The sequence below is a fragment of the Solanum dulcamara genome, chromosome 8 (genome assembly GCF_947179165.1).
Source record: "Solanum dulcamara chromosome 8, daSolDulc1.2, whole genome shotgun sequence".
NCBI lineage: Eukaryota > Viridiplantae > Streptophyta > Magnoliopsida > Solanales > Solanaceae > Solanum > Solanum dulcamara.
Genome location: NC_077244.1, coordinates 66,709,623 through 66,734,889, shown reverse-complemented (window position 1 = coordinate 66,734,889; position 25,267 = coordinate 66,709,623). Strand labels below are relative to the sequence as shown.

Here is a 25,267-nt window from a genome sequence, read left to right as displayed (position 1 = left end):
AACACTCAACTGCTTATTTATAAAAATAACTTTTAGCACTTTAAAGTTTTAAAAGCACTTCATACATAAAAGTTACTTTTTTTAAGTCCATCCAAACGGGCTCTAAGTCTTTTATGATACCAATCTGACATATTATATATTGACAAGATATCTTAGATGATATGCTTATGTATAATTGTTTACTCATATATTTGTTTAAATAATATTAATACCTTTTTATAGAATCGTATGAGTCATAACTCGAGATACATGTGCAATGCAAATGCTAAGAAATTAGTGTGTTACACTTTTGATAGAATTTTAACATTTGTAGGGTAGACTTCATCTATGAGATTGGAGGAAAAAGCCTTGTTAGCAAGCATAATGTTCACTGCTTCAGTTGGATGCAACCCATCAAAATAGACATTGGCATTTCTCTCTGGACAAACATTTCCTCCTTTTTTGCATAAAGTTCCTGTTCCACCTTCTTCTATTGTTGCCACTTCACAACATGGGTTCTTGGTATCACTAAAACCTATATATAAGAAATAAACAAGAAAACAAAACCATGTCACAGTTTGACTTGTACATCTTTAATTTGATTTATTTGTGAAATGAGAGGACATAGTATAACTATTTACATGTCTTTTTTATTGTGTGGAGTACTCAATGTATGTATATTATGAATCTACAATACATATAAATGAAAAAAAAAACTCTTTTTGCCTGATTTTATATGATCCATTTTTTAATTTGTCACAAAAAAATGATATATTTTTATATTTAGAAATAATTTGATTTTGTACTTCCCATTTTGCCTTTATATATTGAGATGATTTATAGCTACTCAAATACTCTCTCCATTCCTTTTTACTTGACCTTTAGTAAAACATGATACTTAATCATGTACTTTAATTAGTCACACTAGTTAATTCAAGCAACAAAACTTTTCATATGTTTAATTATTAAAATGTTGTCAAATGGACGGGTTAAACAGAAGTGTCAAGTCAATAAGCGCCAAGTAAGAAAAAATCAAAGGGAGTATATATTTTTTGTTTTACACCAGAAGTTGTTTAAAAAATCTTTCTTTCTTTTTTAAATTGTGTGTCCGTCAAAGTGCAATATCACATAAATTGAGACGAAGAGAGTGAAATTGCTGACCTATAGGAGTAGGATTTTGTAAGATATCCATAATGATTTTGTAAGCATTGACAAAGACTAGTGTGGAACCAGGGATTTGAAGCCTTAGGGAATCAACCAAACTCCTCAAGTTAGTGTTGAAGAGAAGTGCAGCATCATTCAAACTTTGTATACAGCCAGTGACATTTGGATTTCTAGCTCTGGCCATTGGGCTGCACCCATTGGGATATAATGCCATCAACACAAATTTCCTAGCTCCCATATCATACAATCTCTGCAATAATATTAGGAAAACAAAGTGATACTTATTTATGTACTTTAATTTGTCACATTAGTTAAAAAAAAGCAGCACCACATTTCATATGTTTAATTATTAAAATGTGATCAAGTGTTATTTGACTTAACTTATTAGAGGGGGTATCCACTTAAATTACATTGTATATATAAGATTCAAATTATTGTTATGTATATATATATAGTACATGTTGAATTTTCTTGACTTCTTTGTGTATTTGCTTCGTTATATTTTTAATCTACTTAGTAAAGGTCTTGCCCCACCCTAATTACTATGTTACTTAAGTGTGTGCTCAAATCTTAGCAAGTTCTTTTTATGTGCTATCCCTTCCATAAAATGTTGGTATGTTTACTCAAAATAAATTAAAAAAGTTCAATTTTTTTCTGCAATTTTTTTTTCAACCAAACAGTAAGAAGGAAATATATTTCATTTCTAGTAAAAGGTGAAGAGCCCCTCAAAAGTTATTTTTCAGTTATTACAAAATCTAAAATAGTGTTTGGTTGATTCCAAAAGAAGTGTTTCAAATTTGAATTAAGCATTTTTCTGAGATGATTTCTCATAAGGTCCCTCAACTAATAAGTATTATTTCAAAAATTCTTTGGTTAAAGACAATTGGAATTAAGAAGAAAGACAACTTTGTGAGTGATCATTGCATATGCCACCAAAAGGGGAAACAAGGACCAAAATATTTGTATTTATTTTATTTTTTCTGAATTGTGGATAGTCAACAATCATTGAAATATTTTCTTTTTTCTGAGTTGTGGATAGTCAACAATCATTGAACATGAAAAAACAAAAAATGAAAGCATACTATAAATGCAGACCTTGAGTTGGTGAGAAAGTGTAATGGTCAAATTAGCAGTGAAGTCTTGAATTGTAATATTTTTGGTGGCTAAGCCAAGGAAGTAGTTGAGTGAGTAGTCATTTCCTCCACTTCCCACCACAAACAAGTAATTCTTCAATGATTCTTTGCTTTTGCAACTTAGCTGCTCCTCCAACTCTGGCAATGTCACATTCTCAAAACTTCTGATTTGTTCATTTAAACTAATCACTTCCCCCTGAAAAATATTAACAAAATATTAGTGTATTCCGTTTTCTCACTTTACAAGATATACTATGATTTATTTATTTTTGGTTTTCCATCCATTCACAAATTTAGATTCCCGTCGGTAAGTTCCACTTTGCGGATCCCTATCAAAGACGACTTCATATCCAAAACTCGAACTTGAAACATCTGATTAAGAATAGAAGAATATTTACTGCTCTTTATTTTCTTAAATTCTGTGTCAAGTTAAATTAAATCATTCTTTTTTAAACGGAGGGAGTATTACATTTTCTAAAAGCAAGCTTTTTTGGTCCTTTTTTAGCTAGAATATCAACGTAACGACCCTGTTGTGCTCCTTTTTTGTTACGATCTTTAATACGATTTATGTAGTATTATTTCATCTTAGAAAATGAAAAATAGATATCCAAGTTCACATTTAATTTATTGGTCCTAAGGAGTAATATTTGCTGCCTTTTCTTGTGTGTTCATTGAAGTCAAAAAGGAATATTCATTTTTGGTGAGGCAAACCTCTCACAGTCACATTCTTGCCAACCCCAAAATTTGGTAAACATTTAAGAAAGATGAGATTTTTCTTCCACATATGAGGTTGTACTGGATGAAAGTTCCAAAATGTTTCAAGAGGCAAAAGATGATCATCCACCCTCCTACGTCATTACGCAGAAGTAGACAAATTTAGAGTTTCAAAACATTATTAATAAAGTCAATTTAATAAAATACATACGCCTTTTAGTAAAATTTTCTTAAGAAATGTCTCAGGTCAACGAGAGTCAAGTAATATAAAACGGGGAAAGTAGTAATTAGGAATTATCTGTTTAAATTTGTATCTATATTATATCACTTTAATGCTCTAATTTTGTTGTTAGGCTGCTAGTGTATTAGGGTAAATTCTAAAATCCATCTATTAATAGTAATAACAAAAGAGAAAGTCAAAGTTGGCCTCTGAACAAGTTGCTTGCTTTTTTTTTTGTCAACCATTATTTGTTAGTTTTCCGGTAAACTTTTCCTTCATTAATAAAGGGGCGGCTAGTAGCGGCGTACATTTGCATATAAACTTTTAAAATAAAAATTATTCATAATTTAAAGGTCAATTTCATCGGTGGCCCCTTAAAGTTGGTAATAAATTTCACTTAGACCTTTTAATTGGGCGATGTTCACTTTAGACACCTCATGTAGGATTCTGTTATGTCATTTTGACACTTTTTGCTGACATGGCAAAGTGAGTGTGATACACTCAACAATAGCGCGTGAAATACTTTATTTAGCCATTTTTTATTTTATTTTCTCTTCTTCTTCTCCATTTCTCAAGTCACCATCTCCTATCATTTTTCAAGCTTAAACTCCTTCAATGGAGGTCGAATTTTTTATTTAAATCCATTTTTAAGCCATTTTTTTCTTCTTCATTGTATTGCTTTTCTAAATCTACCATCACTTTCCTCCACTTTTTTCGCCGGAAAAATAGATACCAACACCCATATTTTATATTTCTTCTTCTCATCATCGCCATTAATTTTATCACTATGGTAAGAATTTTTTAATTTTAATTTTTTTTTTCAGATTTGAAAATCATACCCACCATCATCTTCTTCTCTTTTCTTTTCTTTAGATCCAACAATTATAATTATTAAAAAAAAAGTGCAAATCTAAATCTAATGAAAATCCTAAAATGAAAAAAAAGCAGAGAAGAAATTGGGGGTTCAGAGAGGCGCTGATAAAGTTTGGGAAGAAAGGAGGAAGGAAGGGTGGGGTAGTTGTGGTGGAGTTTAGAAATAGATATTTTTTTTATTATTTGTGGCTGAAATTTAGTTTTTTCCTATGATGTATTTTTAAAATATTATTTTGCCCTCAAATTCCACGTATTTTTTTTAATTAGTCATACTGACATGTTATTCGTGAGTGTGTTACACACACTATGTAATTTTAGCTCATTATTAAAAAAATATCAAAATGGCATAGCAAAACCCTACATAAGGTGTTTAAAGTGAACAACGCTCAATTAAAATGTCTAAATGAAACTTGATGCTAATTTTAATTTGGCCTAATTTAAAAGACAACTAAAAACAAATGTGCACTTAAAAAAACACTCACTTAACTTGCTTAATCCAAAGGGGGTATCACAACTCGGAATGGAGAACTAATAAAATTGTTATCATTTACTCCCTCCTTTTTTTTTAGTTGTCACAATTTTAAGTTTTACGCCAAATAAAAAATTAGGTAAGTTTACTATTATATCTTTATTTGGTGTTATTTTGAAATCAAGTTTTTAATAAATGAACATGAATTAATTTATTTTAATTAATTAATTTGATCAATGAACATGAATATTAATTACTTAATTTTTCTACATTAGTCAAATGCATACTTTCAAGACTAATAGCTATCAAAAATAAAATAAAAAGAATAATATCATCTACACATTGATTTTATAAAACGATAAAATATTAAGGACAACATGTAAACAAAAACGGAAGAAGTATATATTTTAAAAAATTTACCTAAATACACAATTTATTTTAGTATATTTTCTAAAATTTTCTACAATTTGAAAAAATTATAAAAATTTCTATTCTCTCCTATTTTCTGATATGTATCGATCGGATACATCACTTTACGTGATGTATCAGAACGTACGTGACGTATCCGAAAGTAATAAAAAAAAGTAATTTTAAATAATTTTTTAAAAAATAAAAATAAAATATAATTAAAAAAAATCACTATGAAATTTACATAAAATTTACTATTTTGGACTATAGTACTCGCAGTCGACCATATTATAGCCCTTTTTAAGATATATTTTTCCACATCTCTTTAAAACGAGTTCTAATTATGGCTTAATAGAATGTTTGTCCAACTATCTTTGTCTCTGTCTTAAATGTCTTATTTAATTTTATTGTTACTGTTCTACTAGCTAGTTGGAGTAGTGGGGATGAATTTGAAAAAAATAAGATTCTTTCTCAGTCTTATATATTACTTGTCCACGTTATTAAAAATATATGTTTACATTATTTATCAATTTATAAAATTAAAAATAAAATTAATTATTTTTTTCATTTTGCTTTAAATTTTATTTTTTTAAATATTGTAAGGTTTCAAAAAAGTTCCTCCATCATTAATCTTAATATTGATGGATAGAATATATTTAAAAGAGTTAAAAGAATAAATTAGTAAAAATATTCTTTTTATTTATGTTTTCTTTAAGGGATATCAAAGAAAAAAATGGACAAATAAGATAAACGGAGGGAAAAATAAACCGAAGTACTTTTTTTATTCTCTAAAAACATCAAATATTTTTTCAATTTATCAAACCAAATACCTCCACCGTTTTAAAATAAGTATATTTTTATCAAAAATCACGTCCTTTGAGAAACCAGTAAATATAATATGTAGTTTACTAAACTGTCTCTATCAAATGAATGTTTCTTGAAAATTGTTTACTACTCCGTCTAACAATACTTGTCCACTATTGATAGAGACAGTTTAGTAAATTACACATTATATTTACTAATTTCTCAAAGGACGTGATTTTTGCTAAAACTATAGATGTTTATTGAAAATTGTTTACTACTCCGTCCACCAATACTTGTCCACTATTGACATTGCACAATTCTTAAGAAGCTATAAATAAAAGGGTAATTTTACCATATCACCCTTTGAATATAATAAATACAATGTCTTGAAAAATATAATAGGAAAATGACTATTAATTCATGATAAGGGTAAATTAGGAACTAAGTTAAAATTATTTCTTGATTTTATAAATTAGACAAGTATTATTGGCTATCTATTTTTAGTATGGTGGACAAATAAAGATAGGCGAATGGAGTATAAGGATATAGTTAAAAAAATGTACATACTTTCTATCTTGAATTTCTAAAATAATACGTATTCTGGATTATTATTCTTTTACTAAAGTGACACCTATTTTGAAACACCTTAATAATTGGAGATCCAAAAGAAAAAAAAAGAACTTACAGCAACAACACCAGTGTCATCAAGAATGCCAGAACCACCAGAAGCAAAGTTGACACCATGAATAATTTTGCTTCCTTTAGTTGAAGGATCATTGAAAGTTGGAATATAAATTGGAATTTTTAGATGTTCACCAAGAAGGTCAATTACACTCTTGCCATTAGTGAATCTTCCAGTAGGTCCTAATAAAGGGAAATCTACTCCATATGGTAAGTAATTTGCCTTAGCCAATGACTTTACAAGAAGATTATTGTTTCCATTATCAACTAATGAACTTCCAAACACAAACATCCCTTGCACTTTGGTACACTCATTCTTATTTTTTGGAAATTTGCAATACTCACCATTACACGGAGAAAGAAAAACAAAGGTTAAGATCAAAAGAAGAAAAAATGGAGTATTTTTTGTCTTTGGAGACATTTTGGCTAAGTATAGTTAGGTTTGGGGTGTCAGGGTAGATGTATTTATTTCTTCTTATAAACAAAATATTTAATGCTATTGAAGGTCAAAAAAGAAATGAAGAAGAAGATAGAATCGATGAAAATATAATATAAAAAAGAAATAGGAGGTAAAAGATTGCGTGATTTCTTTACATTGGTTTGAATTAAATTTTGACGAAAAAAAAGAAGTTTAAATTAAATTTCGGTAGACAAAGTTACCTAGCGTTTGGCCATGATTTTTATGGCCACTATTTTTGACAAGTCATATTTGGGTAAAATTTTGGGTGAAGTTTCATCATGTCTTTGATCATAAATTTTGGATAAAAGATATTTGATTTTTTAAAGAAATATATTTATATCATAAGTTCTAAAAATTATTTAAAACATCCAAAATTTTATATTGTCATTTTATAATGAACATGATTAGAAATAACATTATAACATACCTGATGACTATCAACAACAAAAACAACAATATAGGCAAAAGCAATACATTAATCGCATATTCAAACTTGTCAAGAGTTGAGATTGAAAAATGATGAGTGTTCTTGTAAAATATAAAAGTTTAGAGTAATTTTTATATGTTTGAAAATTTTCAAATAATATAATTTGGTTCAAATACTAATTTTTTCTAGTATTTTGAAAATTTAAATTATTTTGCCAAAAATATTTACTAAATCATACAAATTATATGACCAAATACTATTTCTCAATTTTTATCCCAAACATACTTGGGAATATATATAAAATTAATCAAATACATGTAATATGTAACAATGTTGGTCTAACCATATAAAACTTATTTATAGATCTTGCCAACATATACTCTTATCCACATTACTTATAGACGAGCCTCCATTTCACTTATTCCGATCCAATTTAATATACGATATCATCATTTATCTCTCCGTAATTCATGCTAAAGATTGTATATTAAAGTAAACAAGCATTGAATTATTTTTAGATAGATATTTTGCGTACGGTTTTAAAAAATGTATATGCAATTTTTAGTTGATTATATTATGGTAGCCTGTTAAATTAGTCTTGCTTTGCCAAAAAGTCACTCCCATTTCTTTCAATAGAATTGTTTTCTAAAAAAAATTCAAGTCCATATCTTAAGCAAATGTTTAAAATTGTGGATGCCCCCCATGTTACCATTTATATTAAAAAATTAAATAGGAAATCATGAAATTATTTTAAAATTGATATTAACATTTCTTAAAATGTATATATATAATGGTAACAAGCTAACGGTTAGTCTTGCTTTGAGACAAATCCTTCTCTTCTCTCTTTTAAGTCCATATTTTAGGTTAAATTTAAAGTGCAAAAATGCTTTGCAATATATTTAAGTTAATATTTTGAGTCTACTATTAGTGTGAAAAAATCGAATTGATCAATAAATCAAATTAAAAAAAAAGTTATTAATTTATTGTTATTAGGTTATTGGGTTAACAATTTTTTAATGATTTTATAAAGAAAATTTATCGGGTTATTGATTCAATTTTTAATTTTTTAATATTGGGTTATTAGGTAAATTAATAACTCATTGTAATTTACACTTTACTCCTACATAAATATTGAATATTAATATCAATACCTTACTGGTTATTACTTTTGCACTTTAACCTTTAATTTACATGATTGTTCTAGTTATGTTATTTGTGTTGCACTTGTATAGTTCTTTTCATGTTAGTTACTATTGTTTCTATTTTTTGAGCATTATGTAAAGTTATATTATTATTCTGTCGCATCAGATTATTGAAAAAATTTAATATTATTTTATTAGTTAAATTAAAAATAAAATCGTTAAAAATTAATAACCGATAAATAAAAAACAGATAAAAATATCTTATTAATTTAACATATTTAAAAATAAAAAATTAATAAATTAAATTGATAATACATCAAATCAAATCGAAATCCCGCTAGCTAACCATATAAGACAATTTTTATCATTCATTAATTCGAATGTCCTGTTTGAGATATGTCCATTCACCATTTTTAAAAAGTACTTCCTTCGTTCTTGTTGAACCGTCGTTTTAACATATTTTATAAAAATAATAAATATAAGATATAAATTAAATTATTAAATTATTTTTATTTAATAAAAGTAGATTAATTATTTTTCTCTCGTGCATTCTTTTTTAATATTAAGAATATAGTTAGAAATAATAGCCAACTTTGATTTTAAATTTATGAAGTACGTAAGAATTATTTTAGGGTAATTTTTTGAACTAATGTGATACTTTCTGTTTTAATTTGTTTGATCAATTTTTTTTTAGTTGGCTTAAAAAGGAATGACTCTATCCCTTTTTAGCAATTTTTAATTTCAATTTTTCATGTGACATGTTTAAGATGATATAATTAAAAAACAGTTTGATACATTTGATATGATAACAAAATGCAAAAATCTTTTTTATTTTTTTGAACTACCTACAAAGTCAAAATAAACCAAATAAATTGAAATGAAAACACGAATTCAAATACGGTGATTTCTTGACAATAGTTTGTTGGTTTTGTCGTAATCAGTAATTTTGTTAAAAAAATAGTGTTTGACTTATTCTGGAATGGTGGATATAAACTGTTGAGAAGTTGTTTGTTAGATGGAATTTATTTCTATTTTTCTAGATTATCATGGGTCTGCATATTAAAATAATAGAAATAATAGGGCTGCCTAAATAGGTTTTTTCAATAATTGTTCGATCAAATCTAAACAAGAAAATGTCTTGGATGAAATAAAGTACTACTAGGCCATTAATGTATTGGGAAATGAATATCAGTTGACAGAATGGAGATATTAAATTATTTGTGGTACGAAATTGACCAATACATAAATATCAACTTTTGCAACTCTTCCTAGGAAAAAGAAAGAAGGAAATATAATGGGCTATTAAGGGTTCAATATAATTTAGGGAAAATTTTACAGAATTGCTATTATAAATATTTTAATTATATTTCTTAGCTATAGTTTGTCAAATTATATTTCATAGTTATATTTTGTTTGTTATAGCATTTTTGCTTGTATATTTCGCTTTCCAATATACAAACAGAGTATATAGATATATAAATTTTGTATTTATACATTTAAGAATTATTTAAAATTTCATTTGAATATTTCGCTTGCCAATATACAAATTGGATAAGTATATACAAATTTTATATTTACACATTTAATAATTTTTTAGAACTTATATAAATCAAATGTATCAATAAATCATATACAAACAAGATAATTATATACAAATTATGATTTTATATAGTTATGAATTTTTCATAACTTATACAAATCAAATGTATCAACAAATCGTATACAAATAGCTAGAGTAAGCATATACAAATTCTAATTTTTATACAATTAAAAACTAAATTATATAAATTCTGAATTTATATAATTAAAAACCGATTATATAAATTAAATAACAAAATTAATTAAACTGTAGGAACGTTTATCCTATAAATGCATGAAAATTTTGAATTTCGTTCCAAAACTTTAATGCAACAATTGTAACCGGACCCCGGTACTATGGTCTTTAACTTTTAAAAAAACGTCATATTATGATGTATGAATCAAAGTACTCCATCCGAGGGCGGACCCACATGGAGCCGAGGGGTTTAGCCGAACCCTCTCACTTGAAAAATTATACTGTATATATAGGATTAAATTTATGATTTGCCTATATATATATATATATATATATATATATATATATTAATTATTAACCCCCTCAATACAATACTAGCACATAGTGCAGTGGTTAAGGGCGTAAAGATCCACCCACATAATTGAGATTGAATCTTAGTCAAGGAATTTTTATTGTTATTTCTAACCTTTCTCATTTTTCTTTTTAAATAAGTTTGTCAAATTTTATTTTTTACACTGTCAATTTTTTCAAATAGCTTTATATTGTAAATTTGTTTTCATTAAATTATGTATAGTAATATTTCAATCAAAAAATTAATGTCCAAGTCTATATTATTACATATTCAATAAATTTTTTAATAAAAATATTTAATTTAGTTAAAAATTATTGAATTTAGAGCCCGTTTGGATGAGCTTAAAAAAAGTAATTTTTATGTATGAAGTGCTTTTAGAACTTTGAAGTACTGAAAATTATTTTTATAAATAAGCAGTTGAGTACTTGAGTATTTGAATAAAAGTGCTTAAATGAGGAAAATGATGTGAATTTTAGGGTTAAAAGAATAAAAAGGGTAGTTTGAAAATTTAGTTAAAATATAAGGGATATAAAAGTAATTTTCATGGTCAAAGAAAATGACTTTAAGCACTAAGAAAAAAAAAGTTAGAAATCCTAACTTTTCATTTTTGACGGACTTTAAGAACTTTATGGCTTAAATAACGCATTAGGCAAATACGTCCAAAAGCTAAAAAGGGGCTTTGACCAACTTAAAGCCCATCCAAACGGGCTCTTAAGCTCGCTCATATATGATCTGACCCGTTTATATCTAAAATGACCTTCTAATTTGTCAACATTATTACCATGATTTTTTTTTTCCGAACCCCCTGAACGAAAATTTTGGGTCCGTCACTGACTCCATCCGTTTATTTCTTTCTTCTCTATTATTTCAAAATTAGATTTTTTTTCTTTTTTACTTTAACTTATCACTTTAATATATCATGAAAAAACAAAAAAGTCTCTTCATATTTTACCCTTAACATTAATTACTTATTTCACAAATTATTTTCAAGGCTTAATACTAAACATCAATTGATATAGATATTATAATAATATAATAAAGAAATACTCATATTAATCATTCTTGCAAAGTCATTAACAATACTCTGATATTTTGGTCCCTTGGGACTGGTCAGGACATTAATGTCAACGTATAAATTTACCAAGAAAAGGCTCCATATTAATTGGAGATATAATTAAGTAGAGGCGTTTTTAAGAGAATATATACAAAACAATGAAAAGGACACTGCTACTTGGAGCTTGCATAGTGGTTAGTAATATTGTTTGAATCGAACACACTTATGCAGGGTTTTCAGGTTCATTGAATTTATTTCATTAATTTAATAGTATAATCACATATTTATGAAACATGAACTAATTAGTCACAGTGTATGCTCGTTTACCTTTACAAAAATTTGTTTTTGCTATTGGGAAAAAAAATCTTCAATAGAATTCTTTCGCAAGAATTTGAGAGAGTGAGAGACGAATAAATTATAGATTTTTGTAAAGTTCAAAAGTGAGTTTCTTCTGAACTCCTTTTTATCGCTTCTTAAGCAATACAACAGTTAAAAGATTTTATCGTTGTGTCTCTTTTTTTATTCGTAAGTTTTTAAATAAATGTAACTAATTATATATTATTTATCTTTTTAATATAAACTTGAGTTGACCCACATGGCTGATTGGTCATGGATGATCCAGTCTAACAATCATATTGGAGCCCGACTAATTTCCTTCAACAACAATAATATACAAACATATTATGTTACATATTTGATGCTTGCATCTTTGTCAGAGACAAATTCTAAGTTTAAAGTCAAACTGGATTTAAAAATATTACTTACTAAGTATTTTTAATGCATACACACACAAAACTGCCTTTAATTTTACAAACCATACAATTACGATGCAGGTATAAAAAAGGGTTTGTAAGACTTGACAAATTGATTTTTGAAGTCAAAAGGGTATGATAAGTGCATCTAATTGACATATCTCTCTCTCTCTCTCTCTCTCTCTCTCTCTCTCTATATATATATATATATATATATATATATATATACATTTAATTATAACGCTCTCATAATCAAAGATAATTATATTTAATTTTATATTATAATCATTATGATGGTGTGCTCAATTTCCATCTTAGATTGCGAACTTAAATTTTATTAATTTATAAAAACTAATTATTGTGTATATGCTACAATTTTATACATTAAACCATCTACCATACAAGTACAAAGGAAAACACAAACAAATAAATGATCTAATTTTAAATCTGAGTTAAAATTGAATAGACAATTATTTCCCAAATAAATATTATATCTACAAAACATGATTAATAGTATATATATAATTCTAAAAATCTGCCACTAGACTTTTAAGTTTTAACTATGATAGTAGAATAAATACTATATTTAAACGCATGATTAACAATATATGTCCCGACATAAACGCACTTGACAATATGTTTTATTAATGTGATCCATTCACGGAGTTCTTGAAGATGCCTAAATAATGGGAGACTCGTCAAATTGAAAATATGACTATATATGTTCTTTTCACTTTGTAAATGTATTTGTACAATAAAACAACTAGGAAAACCTAAGAGACAAGTTCTATTGATCTGAAGCATCTGCTACCTTTTTTTAAATTTTAATAGTAGTTGGTTATCCAAGATTTATATTGGCCTATATAATTTGAATTCTCGCCCCCCTAAGAGAATGGGAAAGCAGTCTCTCCACGAAATATTCTCTATTTTCAGAGTTTGAACTAGATATCTCTGATTAAGGACCGAGGAATTTTAACCATTCCACCTCCGTGGTGTCATCAGTGGTTATGTGGTAAAATCTGAAATTGCCGGTTTAAAGTGTCAGAAGGAAGTACATTTATCCTTTGAGTTCATTTCTCATTGAATCATTTCACAGATGAAAGCTAGCACAACAAGAACAGGTATATTATCTCTGCCTCTTTGACCATGTTTTATTTCTTCTTCTTTTGTAGCTTCATTTATTCTATTTTCCTGTTAGTAGATAGTCGAATGTCGCCACACAAGAGTGTGGGAGAAGTGTGGGAGAAGTAGAAGGAAAACCTTCTCTATGTTTCCCCTTAATAGTAATATTATTTAGTAATCACCTTATTCTCCTTTTCTTCTATGAGTATTCTACATGTTGCTTCACTACTTGTATCTTGCTATTTGTTGTCATAGTTTCTTGCTACCATGCTTCGATTTCTTTTCTTGTCTGTCGAGGCGAGAGTCTATAAAAGACAACCTTTTTATCCCCACAAAGATAGGGGTAAGGTCTGCATACATCCTACCCTCCGCAAACCGCACTTGTGGAGATTACACTGCAAAGGTAGGGATAAGGTCTACGTACATCCTACCCTCCGCAGACCCCACTTGTGGAGATTACACTGAATATGCTGTTGTTGTAGATCTTTGCTGATTCTACCATGCCATAAAAAAACAGTCACATACACCAAATAACCAAAAACTCAACAATGGATTATAGGAATATTGTCTTACAGCCAAAAATATAAACCATAAGCAGCTTCAACTGCTATCTTTTTTCCCTTTGACAGCCTAAATAATACTCAAGCTTACTAAAGGACTTTTTACAATGAGTCATAGACCTCACAAGAACTTTGATATATACTGCAAGCTAGAAATGAACCTAAAGAATAAATCCATCCCCATAACTTTGCTAAAAATAATCGCAGAAATAAGAGGGGGTATATATATCTATAATGCTCGGGCAACAAACAACTATGTACAGAAATTAATGACCACCGGGGATGGGAACTACTTAAAAGGGAACAGAACTCAGGGGATGCGAACCATTACCATCAGAGGATGCATCTTTATGTTCCCCTTCACCGGTGCACTTTGGTTGATCAGAATCACCATCATCGGACTCCGACTGTGGGGAAGTGATACTGCTTACTGTGCGAAGAAGTTTACAAGGATTTGAAGATTTTTGGGAGCACCAATTATCTGGAACACTTAAGAAATGTGTGTCAATGAACTTCCTAAATCTCTTATAATACTCTTTCGGAGATACAATAGTAGGAAGCTGATTCTTCGGAACCACAAGTGAAGATTTGACCCAATTCTCGAGCTGCTTGTCCCATGTATATTGTCTGAGATAGTCGATGATGCCACAAACAAGTTCACGGCGTTGGCTATCTACTCCCACAAGTAGAGAATAGTCCATCACATTGATTGACTGCAAAAATCAACAAGTAGTACCAGTTTTAGAGGATAATCCATTAGCTTCAGATATTGCATACTCCCTCCGCTCCAATTTGGTTGTGTGGTTTTGACTTGACACGGAATTTTAAAAGTAAAAAAGAATGTTGAATCTTGTGGTCTTAAACTAAAGATATGTAAAATGTACCAAAATGTCCTTCAATTCGTCGTCTCAAACAAACATCCGATGGGGGAAGTTAGAAATAAAGAGTTGCCAAAAAAGGAAAGAGACATTCTTTTTAAAACGACTAAAAAGGAAAATAAGACAAACAAATTGAAATGGAGGGAGTAATAATTATAAGAAGCATAAGTGACTTTTTTTTGGATGCTTTTAAGTTCTGGTGGATAGAGCTACCAGTTATTAGGGTAGAGCAGTTTGACCCCCAACTTACCTTGAGGAAAGTACAATCATTCCATACAGCCCGTTGCAAAGCCCTCTTTGATCTTGTCCCGACATATAAAGGAGAAACATTCATGTCATTGACAAAGTTTTGGTCCAAAAGAACGTCTCCTGCACCATTGCCAGCTGCACTAAATCGAGCATGCAAAGCGCCTTTCAGATCATACTGCCGAGTAGTATTTCTACCAAATGAAAGGTTCTCCATCACCATGAGATCGTGCCTCGTCTCTTTTCCACCTCTTGGCCTTACATTGACCTGAAAAACATAAACAGTAGAAAGCTCAAAAAAATGCACAGTTTTCTGGCAGGAAGAAAACATATCATGCTAACAGACAGAAAAGTGAAAGTGACTATAGTCAATTAATCAACCTGATAAATGCCAAGAATTTTTGCAAGGCAGGTTTGATTCCTCTTCGCATGGCACTGATCCATGTATTCAAAATAACTAGGAGCAAACTTCAAGAACGAGTCAAATTCTGCTCTCTTAATTTCCTTGACGATAAACCGATCATCAACTGTTTTGGCAAACAAAGAATTACTTTTGCCACCTTTCGCATCCCAGCTCCTACATCTACTCAAGGAAGCAATGAAATCAACTTCTGAAGTGCACCATCGATCTCGCAAATGACGAAATTGGCTGGCATAGAGACAGAGGACTGAGTATTTATACTTCCCAGACAATTTACCCAAACCCATGGAGACTTCCGCCTGAACAGCCGTGAAAGAAACTGATGAATCTAGCAAATCTACCCCATCTAAACTTGATGTGCGTGCTACCTCCGACATGTTCGAAGAGTGATACGCTGTTAAATCCAATGAACCAGTTGAAGACAAATGTGGAGAAGCTAGAGAGAATATCCGCATTAAGCCTTGTGAACTCTCATACGCCTTAGCATCAATTCCTCTATCTTTTCTGCCATCATCTCCAAGATCTTCACATCCAATAGGCAAATCCTTCAGCAAGACCAAAGCACAGGCAATAATGCTGGAAAATTCATCTTCATAATCAGAAATAATGTATTTATCACTTCCAAGGGGAATGTGAAGCTTCGCGCCCTCATTGGTAATAAGTTTATAAGTAGTAGATTCTACATCATGGTTTGTGATAGATCCTAATTTCGGTAGGTGACCTCTCTGGAGATCCTCCATGTATTGACACCAAATTTCAGGGAATGGAGTCCACCATCCTTCATCATTCTCTATGTCGGAAAATATTGAGGATAGGGATCTACTCCTTTGAGAATGAATAGGATCATGAGTACCTCCAGCATCAACGGCAATTAGTTTATCCGTCTCCAATTGAATGGATGAAGGAAGATTGAGCTGTAAGTTACTTTCATTACCAAAAAGGCAGTGATCAGAGAGGTCAGATTTGACTGTCATATCCTGAAGGGAAAAATCGTTTCCATTTACTTTGGCTGCAGTTGTCAACTCAGCACCATCATTGAAAGCAGATAAAGTTGATGGTTCATCTTGTCCACAATCATGTGTATCAACAGGAATTTCTTTAATGGGAAAACAATTTCCTTTTGCAGATGATTCAACATTTGGTTTGAGATCATAGTCGGTATCCGAAACATTATCACGACTTCCTACAGTAGTTTCTGTCCTGCTGTTATCATCTCCACAAGAGTCTTCAACTAGCTTGATTTTCAGATCCGGACAATCTTCCAATTCTCTGTCATCTCTTTCCGGATAAACTTTAGTGTCTCCTTTAACACTGCTTTTCTCTTGTTGTTCCCTGTGGTTAATAGTATTGATACCTGGCAGTGTATGATGCTTCTGGTCAGTAGTTTTGGGGTTGGCAGCGGTACAATCAGATGATAGTAATGAATGAAGACGGCGATCCCACACACAGGACTCCAGCAAAAGCTCCAGCCGAATTCTATTCAACATTAGAAGTTTATACATGACAACATCCCGATTTCCATCCATAACGACATTTTGAATATCAATCTGACATTGAATACACAGAGATTAGTAAAAGTAAAATAAGATTTACATATGCTTTAATGAATGTCTGGACCAAATAAATCGTAAATGAGTTCAGTGAAAAAAGGCAATAGGTTTGGATATAGCTTTACTATCCACACGTGCACGTAAATGCATTTGACATTTATCAACTTACATCTGAATGACGATTCTCATCAACCAGAATATCAGAAAGCTATTAACTCTTTAATGCAAGTATTTGTATGTATTTGACATCTATTACATTATTGTACCGTAGCCAATATAATATCAAAATCATTTGCTCAGTCACAGAAGTGTAAGGTTGTAAGTACCAAGTTATTACCGTGGTAAAAAATGCACCATCTAATATGATTAATTCAAAGGGAACTTAGAACCAGAATGACAATCCACCACATCGACGTTGATCAAATAAAATGCAACAGGAACAAGTAATCTGAAAATGACAGCAGAAAGGAGCTAACCTCAAATTGAGTTCTCTCTTCCTTCAACATTCTCTCAATTTCAGAAAATGTCCTAATTGATCCTTGAAGATTTATAGTAGTTCCAACAAATCGAGACTCTATTGCCTTCAAAGCTTTTTCTACATCACGAAACATCTTAATCCCTTTCATGTACACCTAGTTGAGGAAGAAAAAAATCTTAGTCAATGTAGAAACTTGCACTAGGGCATGTAACTTCCATGTTCAGCCAAGTATTTAAAAGCCTTAAATGTGTGAAAAGCAGTCACACTTGAAAAAAGACATACATCTTCAAAATCCTTCTTAAGAAATTCTCCATCGACAGAACTGCTAAATTCCAGCTTCTCAGGAGGAAGTGCCACAGAGTAAGTAGTAACAGTTGAGTACTTAAACACAGCAACCATATGCCCTAATCTGCACGTGCAGAAGTGACATGAATATCTTCAAGGAAAGATAAAATATGAGAAAAACACCAATTCCAAATCCCTACATAGTCACTCATAGCAAACGATTCAACTTAAATCTTGAGTAATGTCAAATGGAAATTTTCATAACAGATAGCAAAAAGCTATCAGTAGGCTTTGCTATTAGATCTGCATACATGAAAATAAAAGGAACTTCAGAATAACTAAAGATAGACACAAGTAACCGTACCCAAAAAAGTAGAGGAAATCCCTGTGCAAGGAATGACCACAGCCAGACAGTTTATTAAACACAGAGGAATTTGAGAAGCTGAGCTCCAAAAATTTTCCAAATGAAAAACCACGAGAACCAGTGGATACTAAAACTCTTTTCGTAGATTTTGAGCTACCAATCTGGAACTTGCATCTACCACAACGACTCCACATCCAAATCTTCCCTCCACTTTCACCTGGAAGCCCCTTGTCTTTTGGAAGAGAACGAACTTGAATTGCAAGTAGCTTATTGTAGTGTGCATAATAGAAAATGTGAGCTTCAGGGGGTCCATCACAGCTCTTGCATGGGAGTTTCTGTACGACAGAGCTTTTATGTTAACATTTAAAACAAACTCCACAGTCTAGAGAAAAGTATCAACTGATAATGATAAGGCCACAATTTTATTTCAAATAAAACAGTATAGCGACTATTAATGATGAACTCAGCAAAATGACCACCAATCATTCCAAAGAAAATTGTTAATCAAATTTGCAACTACAGTGACAGAACAAGAAGAGTTTGAAGTGGAGACTGTTGAGTTCTACGCACCTGACTTAGCAAATTTTGCTGCAAGAAGTTTCCAAGCGGAATATCAAAATTTTGATAAAACTTTATGCGAGAAAAATGACTATGGGCACACATAGTCCCTCTTGAAGCATTCCGGCTTGATATCAGAACCAATATACTCTCAGTATCCATAGATGTAACACCATTCCCCATATTACCAGATAACTGTGATTCCAAAGATTCTCCCTGGCTCATTATTGGAGCATGCAACAGTTCTTTTTCGGATGCCATCTCGTCATCACAGATAGTGGCTTTCTGATCTGTATCACTTTGATTTACCACCTCAGTTGCGTCAGGAACTTGAGTATCAGTTTGTTCCTGATTATCTTCGTTGGATCCATTATCACTGACACATGAGGGCATGGATTGTTCAGAGGTGGGGCAGACAGGAAAGTTATCCCCCATAACCTTTTTCAGAGAGGCTGAGAGAGATGACAACCCAGAAAAAACAACTGGATTATATGGCTCAAATAATAGAGAACCGCCTTGTGATTCTAGTTTATGCCTTACTTCCTGATGGAAGCCATTGGAAATTGGGCCGTCCATTGAACAGGACAAATTTGTCTCAGCAACAGTTGAAAGAATTTCTTGTTCAGAACTAACAGCTGGGGGGTCATCAGTAGCTGTTGTATTCACCCCCTGGCTAAGAGGAATAGTCGAGAACATTACTTTTTGATCTAGAAGGAAACAAGTCTCGAGGATTAAATTATATGCCATGATCACTGCACATCGTACCACACATTTGATCTTCTTCAGCTCATCACTGTTAGCTCCCATTAACAAAATCTGCACAAAAGGTCAGGGTCAGAGGTATAGAAGTAAATGTTCTATATTAAAAATGAAAGAGGGTGAATGTTAAAATATTAGGTATCAATCCTCTATTATTTACCACAAAGAAGACTATCTAGAATCACACAAGCCTCCCAAGGCAAAGATATGAATTGGTGAATATCAACATAATATTAAAGAAAAATGGAGCAACGAAACAGGAAAAGACCATTTTTAGATGAACACCTTAGATCTTTTCATCATGTTTAGAGTCAAAAATCACTAGCTAGAAGGGTCTCGGAAGTTCCATAAGCAATAGAAGCTTGTTTGTTTGTTGGTATACGAGGTAAGTGAATGAGCTATATCAGTTTTTTTCACAAAAACCCCAGATTGAAACAAGCGGGAGGGCCAAATGAAAGCAAAACCGGTTATTGGTCAAAATCAAAACCAAACAAGTTTAATTGGTTTTAAAATTATTAAAACCAAACCAAACCAAATAAAATATACATCAATCGGTTTGATTGTTATCGGTTTCGGATAGGTTTGGTTCGGTCATTCAAAAAAATTGTCTTCGTGCCATCTTGGATCTTATAATTCTTATACTAGAACTTTAATTATGTTTTAACTTTCTATTTATATTGTTAGCTAATCCAATGTACTAAACATAAACTTACTGAATAATGCATAAGCTAATGATATGGTTCTACAAATAAAAGACGCATCATATCTTACTATTTTAAATTAGTGTGCTGCACTTTTTGCATAAAAAAGTGTTCATAAAAAATGATATATTATGTATATATAATTATAAAAAAATATGTCTATAATTTGTCGATTCGGTTCGGTTATTTGTTAGGTTTTTTTGAACAAAACCAAAACCAAACCAACTATTATCGGTTTTTAAAAATGTAAAGCTAAACCAAACCAAACCAAATAAAAATCGGTTTATTTGATCGGTTTGGTTTGGTTTTTTGGTTTGGATCGGTTTTTACCCAAACTGTGAACACCGCTACTCTTACTATAAGATCTGGTAATCCTTATGCAAGTCTCTTGATGTGCTATTTTTCGTGACTTTTTTTTGTTGTTTCTTGAGCAATGACCCAACAATGAATCTATGTCCCAACAATCAGTAATCCCTAGTTAGATAATTCTGTGTCATTAAAACTAATACAGGGAAGATGACTCACCGTGCATCCCAGATGAGTAGGACAACCCTCAATGAACATCAGCGTTTTGCTAGGCCTTTTTCCACCATCATCAGAAGTTTCATGTTCCTCTACAAACCTTTGAAAATGCAAGGAATCACACTGTCTGAGCTTATGGCCAGACAAGATTTCAGAAGATAAGATTGGTGAAACAGTGCAACGAGCAACTCTCTCCAGGCGATGTTCTTTCATATCAAAGACCAGTGTCCATCCTTTCCTGAGAATAGACTCTTGTATGTCACGAGAGACAGTTTTCTCTACCAATATCACATTTGGCTGGTACCTCTCTAGAAAGTCAGTGATAGACTTCAACACACTGTCTTTCTCCTGTCATTATTAATTGATGAGAACACATGATTAAAGACTATAACACATTCCCTTTTTTGTTTATCTCACATTTAAAGAAATTTTCTTGTTTACCTGTCGAATTGACTCAAATGATGACAACTCACTTGATTGACCTAGTGCACCCTCAATCAACAGCAGCCTAGGTTTTTCAAACTTAGTAGGCATATGTTTATGGGCAGCATGCTTTTTGAAGACCAGGCCTCTGATAAATTGACTAAAAATACATGAAAAATTACAATGTAAGCAAGGGTTCCCCCCTCGTATTAAATTTCGTCTTAGATAACAAACATACAGATAAAATGTTGAATGTAAATTGTACAGAATATAAAAGGTAAGTCCACATTAGGTAAGGTTACTTTCTGAGGAACTTGAGATTTTAAAAGAATAAAGATGGTTAAATGTAGCCTAAAAAAACATTCAGAAAGTAATGAATAGTGAATGGAAATGTTATCATTTATAACGAAGGACTCCATTTTGGGACAGCCTAAAATGTAATATTCAGGATATGAGTAACTAAATTTAAGCAGATGGTCAAACATAGACATTAGTGAAAGTATGGCAGAGGAAACCAAATAATACAGAGGACAGACGAGCGCACGCATTCACTGGCAACTTCACAAATAGAAGACAACTATCAAACTCTAGGAAACAGATAGTTTTCCACTTTTGACAATCCAAGAGCTAAACTGAACGTAGAAAGGAAAATCAAATAAAGATGATACATGTTGTTGTTCTGTTATACCTTTGGCTGGGAGAACCAGTTCGTATGCATTTTATCTTCACATATTTATTAGGATCCATAGCCTTTCCTTCAGCAGAATCAGGCTTCACAAATGAAGCAGCCTCCCAAGACAAGGAGGTGACTATATCAACCCAATTGTCACCCCCTGATGAGGCAACACCAAAAGACTTAAGAAGGTCATTAACAAGGGCCTTAAGCTTCCCATTCATCACTTCCTCCAATGCCTTCTGCTTTTCCTCTTTAAACTTGTAGCTCCCAGAACCTTCTTCTCCGAGGCTGATCAAAGAAGTCGGCTTGCCCCAGCCATCACCACATTCATCATCATCATAATTAGCTACACTGTATTCCACATCATCATCACAACATTCTGGCTCTGGGGGCACCCAGAACTGATCCAGTTCATAACTAGAAGAGACTCCAGATTCGTCATCGTCATCCCCTTCAATTTTGCTACTTTTGGTTTCCTCACAATTACCATTTCTCATAAGTTCTGCATCTCTTCCTGTGCGCATGGTAGAACAGGACTCCTCTTGACTGCTATCTGTGCTGCATTCATCAATATAAACCCTGAACAGATTAAAACCAAAAGAAAACCATATTGACATGTGTCAGACTTTCCTCATTTAACAAGGAAAAGAGGGCAGGTATTTTAATAACAACTTAAATAGATTTTAACATAACTAAATTACAACTAACCTCCCATCTGAGCTTGCATCACCTGAAAAGTCACCTGAATGATAAAAGAATAAAGAACCAACATGAGGCGAAGCAGAAGAGAATGAAAATGATGGTTAAAAGTACTGCGATAAAGAAAGGAGAGCATACTGTAACATGAGACAGAGCCGTTACTGCTATGCAAAGAAGTGGTCGGACTAATCAAACATGTTGTAGTATCTTGCTTTTTGCCACAAAACTGGCAAAACGTACCAGAATTTCTACCATCTATTTGCACCGAATTCTCATTTTCTAGTTTCCCCATGTTTCCGCTCGATCTTGTCAGAATACCAGAGTAGTGACATGTATTACATCTGATCCCAGGAATATTTTAACCTGCAGATTTGACCAACTCAATTAAAAAGTGAAGTTCTGAAATGAAAAAAATAGAACCTTCCTCTCAAACAATAGAGTAATGCAGTGATAATAATTTTTCAAACAAAAAAGATCATAAAGTGAAAAGAATACCATGGTTATAAGAACAAGAATGAAGATAGAACTTATCATATTCATTATAGGCAACATATTTGTTTCCCTCAAGAAAGTGGACTCAACTTTCAGCATTTGAAAGTCAGGTTTAACAATGTAATACAATTGAAGGACTAATATTGCTGTATAATTTGGATTTATCAAGATATGTCATTTCTAGATCACTCATTCAGCCTTCTACAAAATTATAATTGTCTAAAACATCCCTGTGTAATAATGTTTGACCTATACTAATTTGCATTTCAGGTCATAGCTCCTTTAATGAAGAAATGGCTTATCAAATATTACTAACTAAGAACACCATTTATGCATAACAAAATAATATGTGGCAATATACAAAAGGAAAAGCTTTAAGAAACCAAGGTTGTTCGAAAATGGCAGCAGGAGGAGGTGGCTGTTAACATAATGGTATCTTAGTAGTTAGTCAATCACAAAGCGGATACACTTTGCTCTTAACCCACAGGACTTTCATCTTGTAGATATAAACTGAAGCATCCCCTTAAACATTTGGGCACTGGATAACTCATAATTCAGATGAAAGATCCTAAACTATCTAAATCAACAAGCATCAACTTGTTCCTCTTACCAATCATGTATCAAAGTTAATTAGTTTTTTCATATATACTAACTGGAAATCTTGAAGCATCAGAATCAGTGTTCTCAAATTGTCCTGAATGATCAGGCTGTGTTTACAAAGTAACCAACTTTGTAATTTCCATTGTCCCATTGACAAAATTGTTAAAAAGTTGATCTTTCAGAGAAGATTATCTCTTGACAAAATTTTCTGAACAGCTTAAACTATTCAACTCAGAAAGTAATACTTTTCCTTCTTAAATTACTGATAAAGAGAATCAGTCCCTTAGCTATAGCTAAAAACTGTCAAAGAAGGTCAAGTCATCAACAGCAGAAGTAATTGCTGAACAAGTCAACAGTTTATGATACAAAGCCAAAACAAAAAAAAACAAAAAACAAAAAAACAGGTCTATCTGCTGATTACCAGGGCTGCAAATCTTCCTAGGAAATGAGTCAATTTAAAGAGGATAAGGGTATAATTAAATCAAAAGCAAGAAGACTACAAGATCATGACTTTCACAAAAGAATTAGCCATTTTGGGCTTCAAAAACAATCTGCAAAATAGATATTATATTTTTTCCCACCCCACTCCGCCAGGAGTACCAATAGTGTTCTCACCTATCCTCCAGCGTGACTCGAACCCTCAAACTACCCATTGATGTTGGAGGTTCAAGTCTCACTCGTCACATAGATATCATTGGAATTAAAATTACAAAGATCAAATCTTTCCAGGAAATCACTCAATTTACTCGTACCATTTGGGCATAAAAAGCAATCAGCAAAAATAAATACCATTAAAAATGAAGTTATTCAGATTAATTTTTTTCCAAAGAAACCACTTAATTTGAATGAAGATTACACTTCTTGACAATGAAGATTACACTTCTTGATTTAACAGATGAATTATCCAGTTTTTTTCAACAAAAACAAAAAATACAGATAGCAAAGTAGATAAACAATAAGAAATGAAGTGACAAAGATTCCTCTTTTATGACTTACAGTTAAAGCAACCCAAATGACACGTATATGATGACCTCCAAATCAATCAAATTCACAAGAAAAACCTTCAAACCCCGATACTATTTTCCAAAGGGGTATCAAAAAACTTGAAATCTTGGAAAAATCTTGAATTTAAATTTAAAAGAGAGAGAAAGGAATTGAGTTGAATTGAAGAAGAGAAGAATGAAGTAGGAGAAAGAAGAAGACTTTTTGCCCATAAGTAGGCCCACTCAGTTTCATGCTTCCCCATTATATAATAAGATATATAGGGCCAATAAAATTCAAAATTTATTATTGTATTTTGTAGAAAAAGAAAGGAAAAGGTCAGAATTACTGTACCAGAAGTTTCAAATTCTTTTAAATTTTCGAAAATCAAAAGACAAAATGTATATACATACAGAATATAGCGTATACAACTGTATTTGCCTAAAATACTGGAAAAACATATTTTCTTGTTCACATTGTTACAAATTGACATACTTTGGATGAAGGAATAAGTATGTGTGTAGTGTTGTGAATTAATGAAAAAAA

General features: G+C 31.4%; 2 protein-coding genes across 3 annotated transcripts; both read right to left on the bottom strand.

The window, feature by feature from the left end:
- Nucleotides 1–196: 196 nt before the first annotated feature.
- On the bottom strand, nt 197–6,895 carry LOC129900119 (GDSL esterase/lipase At1g29670-like). The gene is made up of 4 exons (XM_055975073.1): nt 6,450–6,895; nt 2,239–2,472; nt 1,141–1,393; nt 197–514 (listed from the first exon to the last, which is right to left on the bottom strand). The coding sequence occupies exons 1-4, from the start codon at nt 6,864–6,866 to the stop codon at nt 282–284; spliced, it is 1,137 nt and encodes a 378-aa protein (XP_055831048.1). The 5' UTR covers nt 6,867–6,895; the 3' UTR covers nt 197–281.
- Nucleotides 6,896–14,059: 7,164 nt separating this feature from the next.
- LOC129901505 (putative 1-phosphatidylinositol-3-phosphate 5-kinase FAB1D) lies at nt 14,060–24,939 on the bottom strand. 2 transcript variants are annotated; one of them, XM_055976703.1, is made up of 13 exons: nt 24,737–24,939; nt 22,787–23,011; nt 22,658–22,691; nt 21,962–22,528; nt 21,292–21,433; nt 20,854–21,198; nt 18,881–19,684; nt 18,311–18,645; nt 17,944–18,070; nt 17,660–17,815; nt 15,594–17,180; nt 15,217–15,480; nt 14,060–14,801 (listed from the first exon to the last, which is right to left on the bottom strand). In XM_055976703.1, exons 2-13 carry the CDS (start codon nt 22,938–22,940, stop codon nt 14,382–14,384), a joined length of 4,935 nt encoding a protein of 1,644 aa, XP_055832678.1. In that variant the 5' UTR covers nt 22,941–23,011; nt 24,737–24,939; the 3' UTR covers nt 14,060–14,381. The 2 variants fall into 2 exon arrangements, with proteins under 2 accessions (XP_055832678.1, XP_055832680.1); XM_055976705.1 differs by lacking the exon at nt 24,737–24,939 and adding an exon at nt 24,356–24,472.
- Between the last annotated feature and the right edge of the window lie 328 nt (nt 24,940–25,267).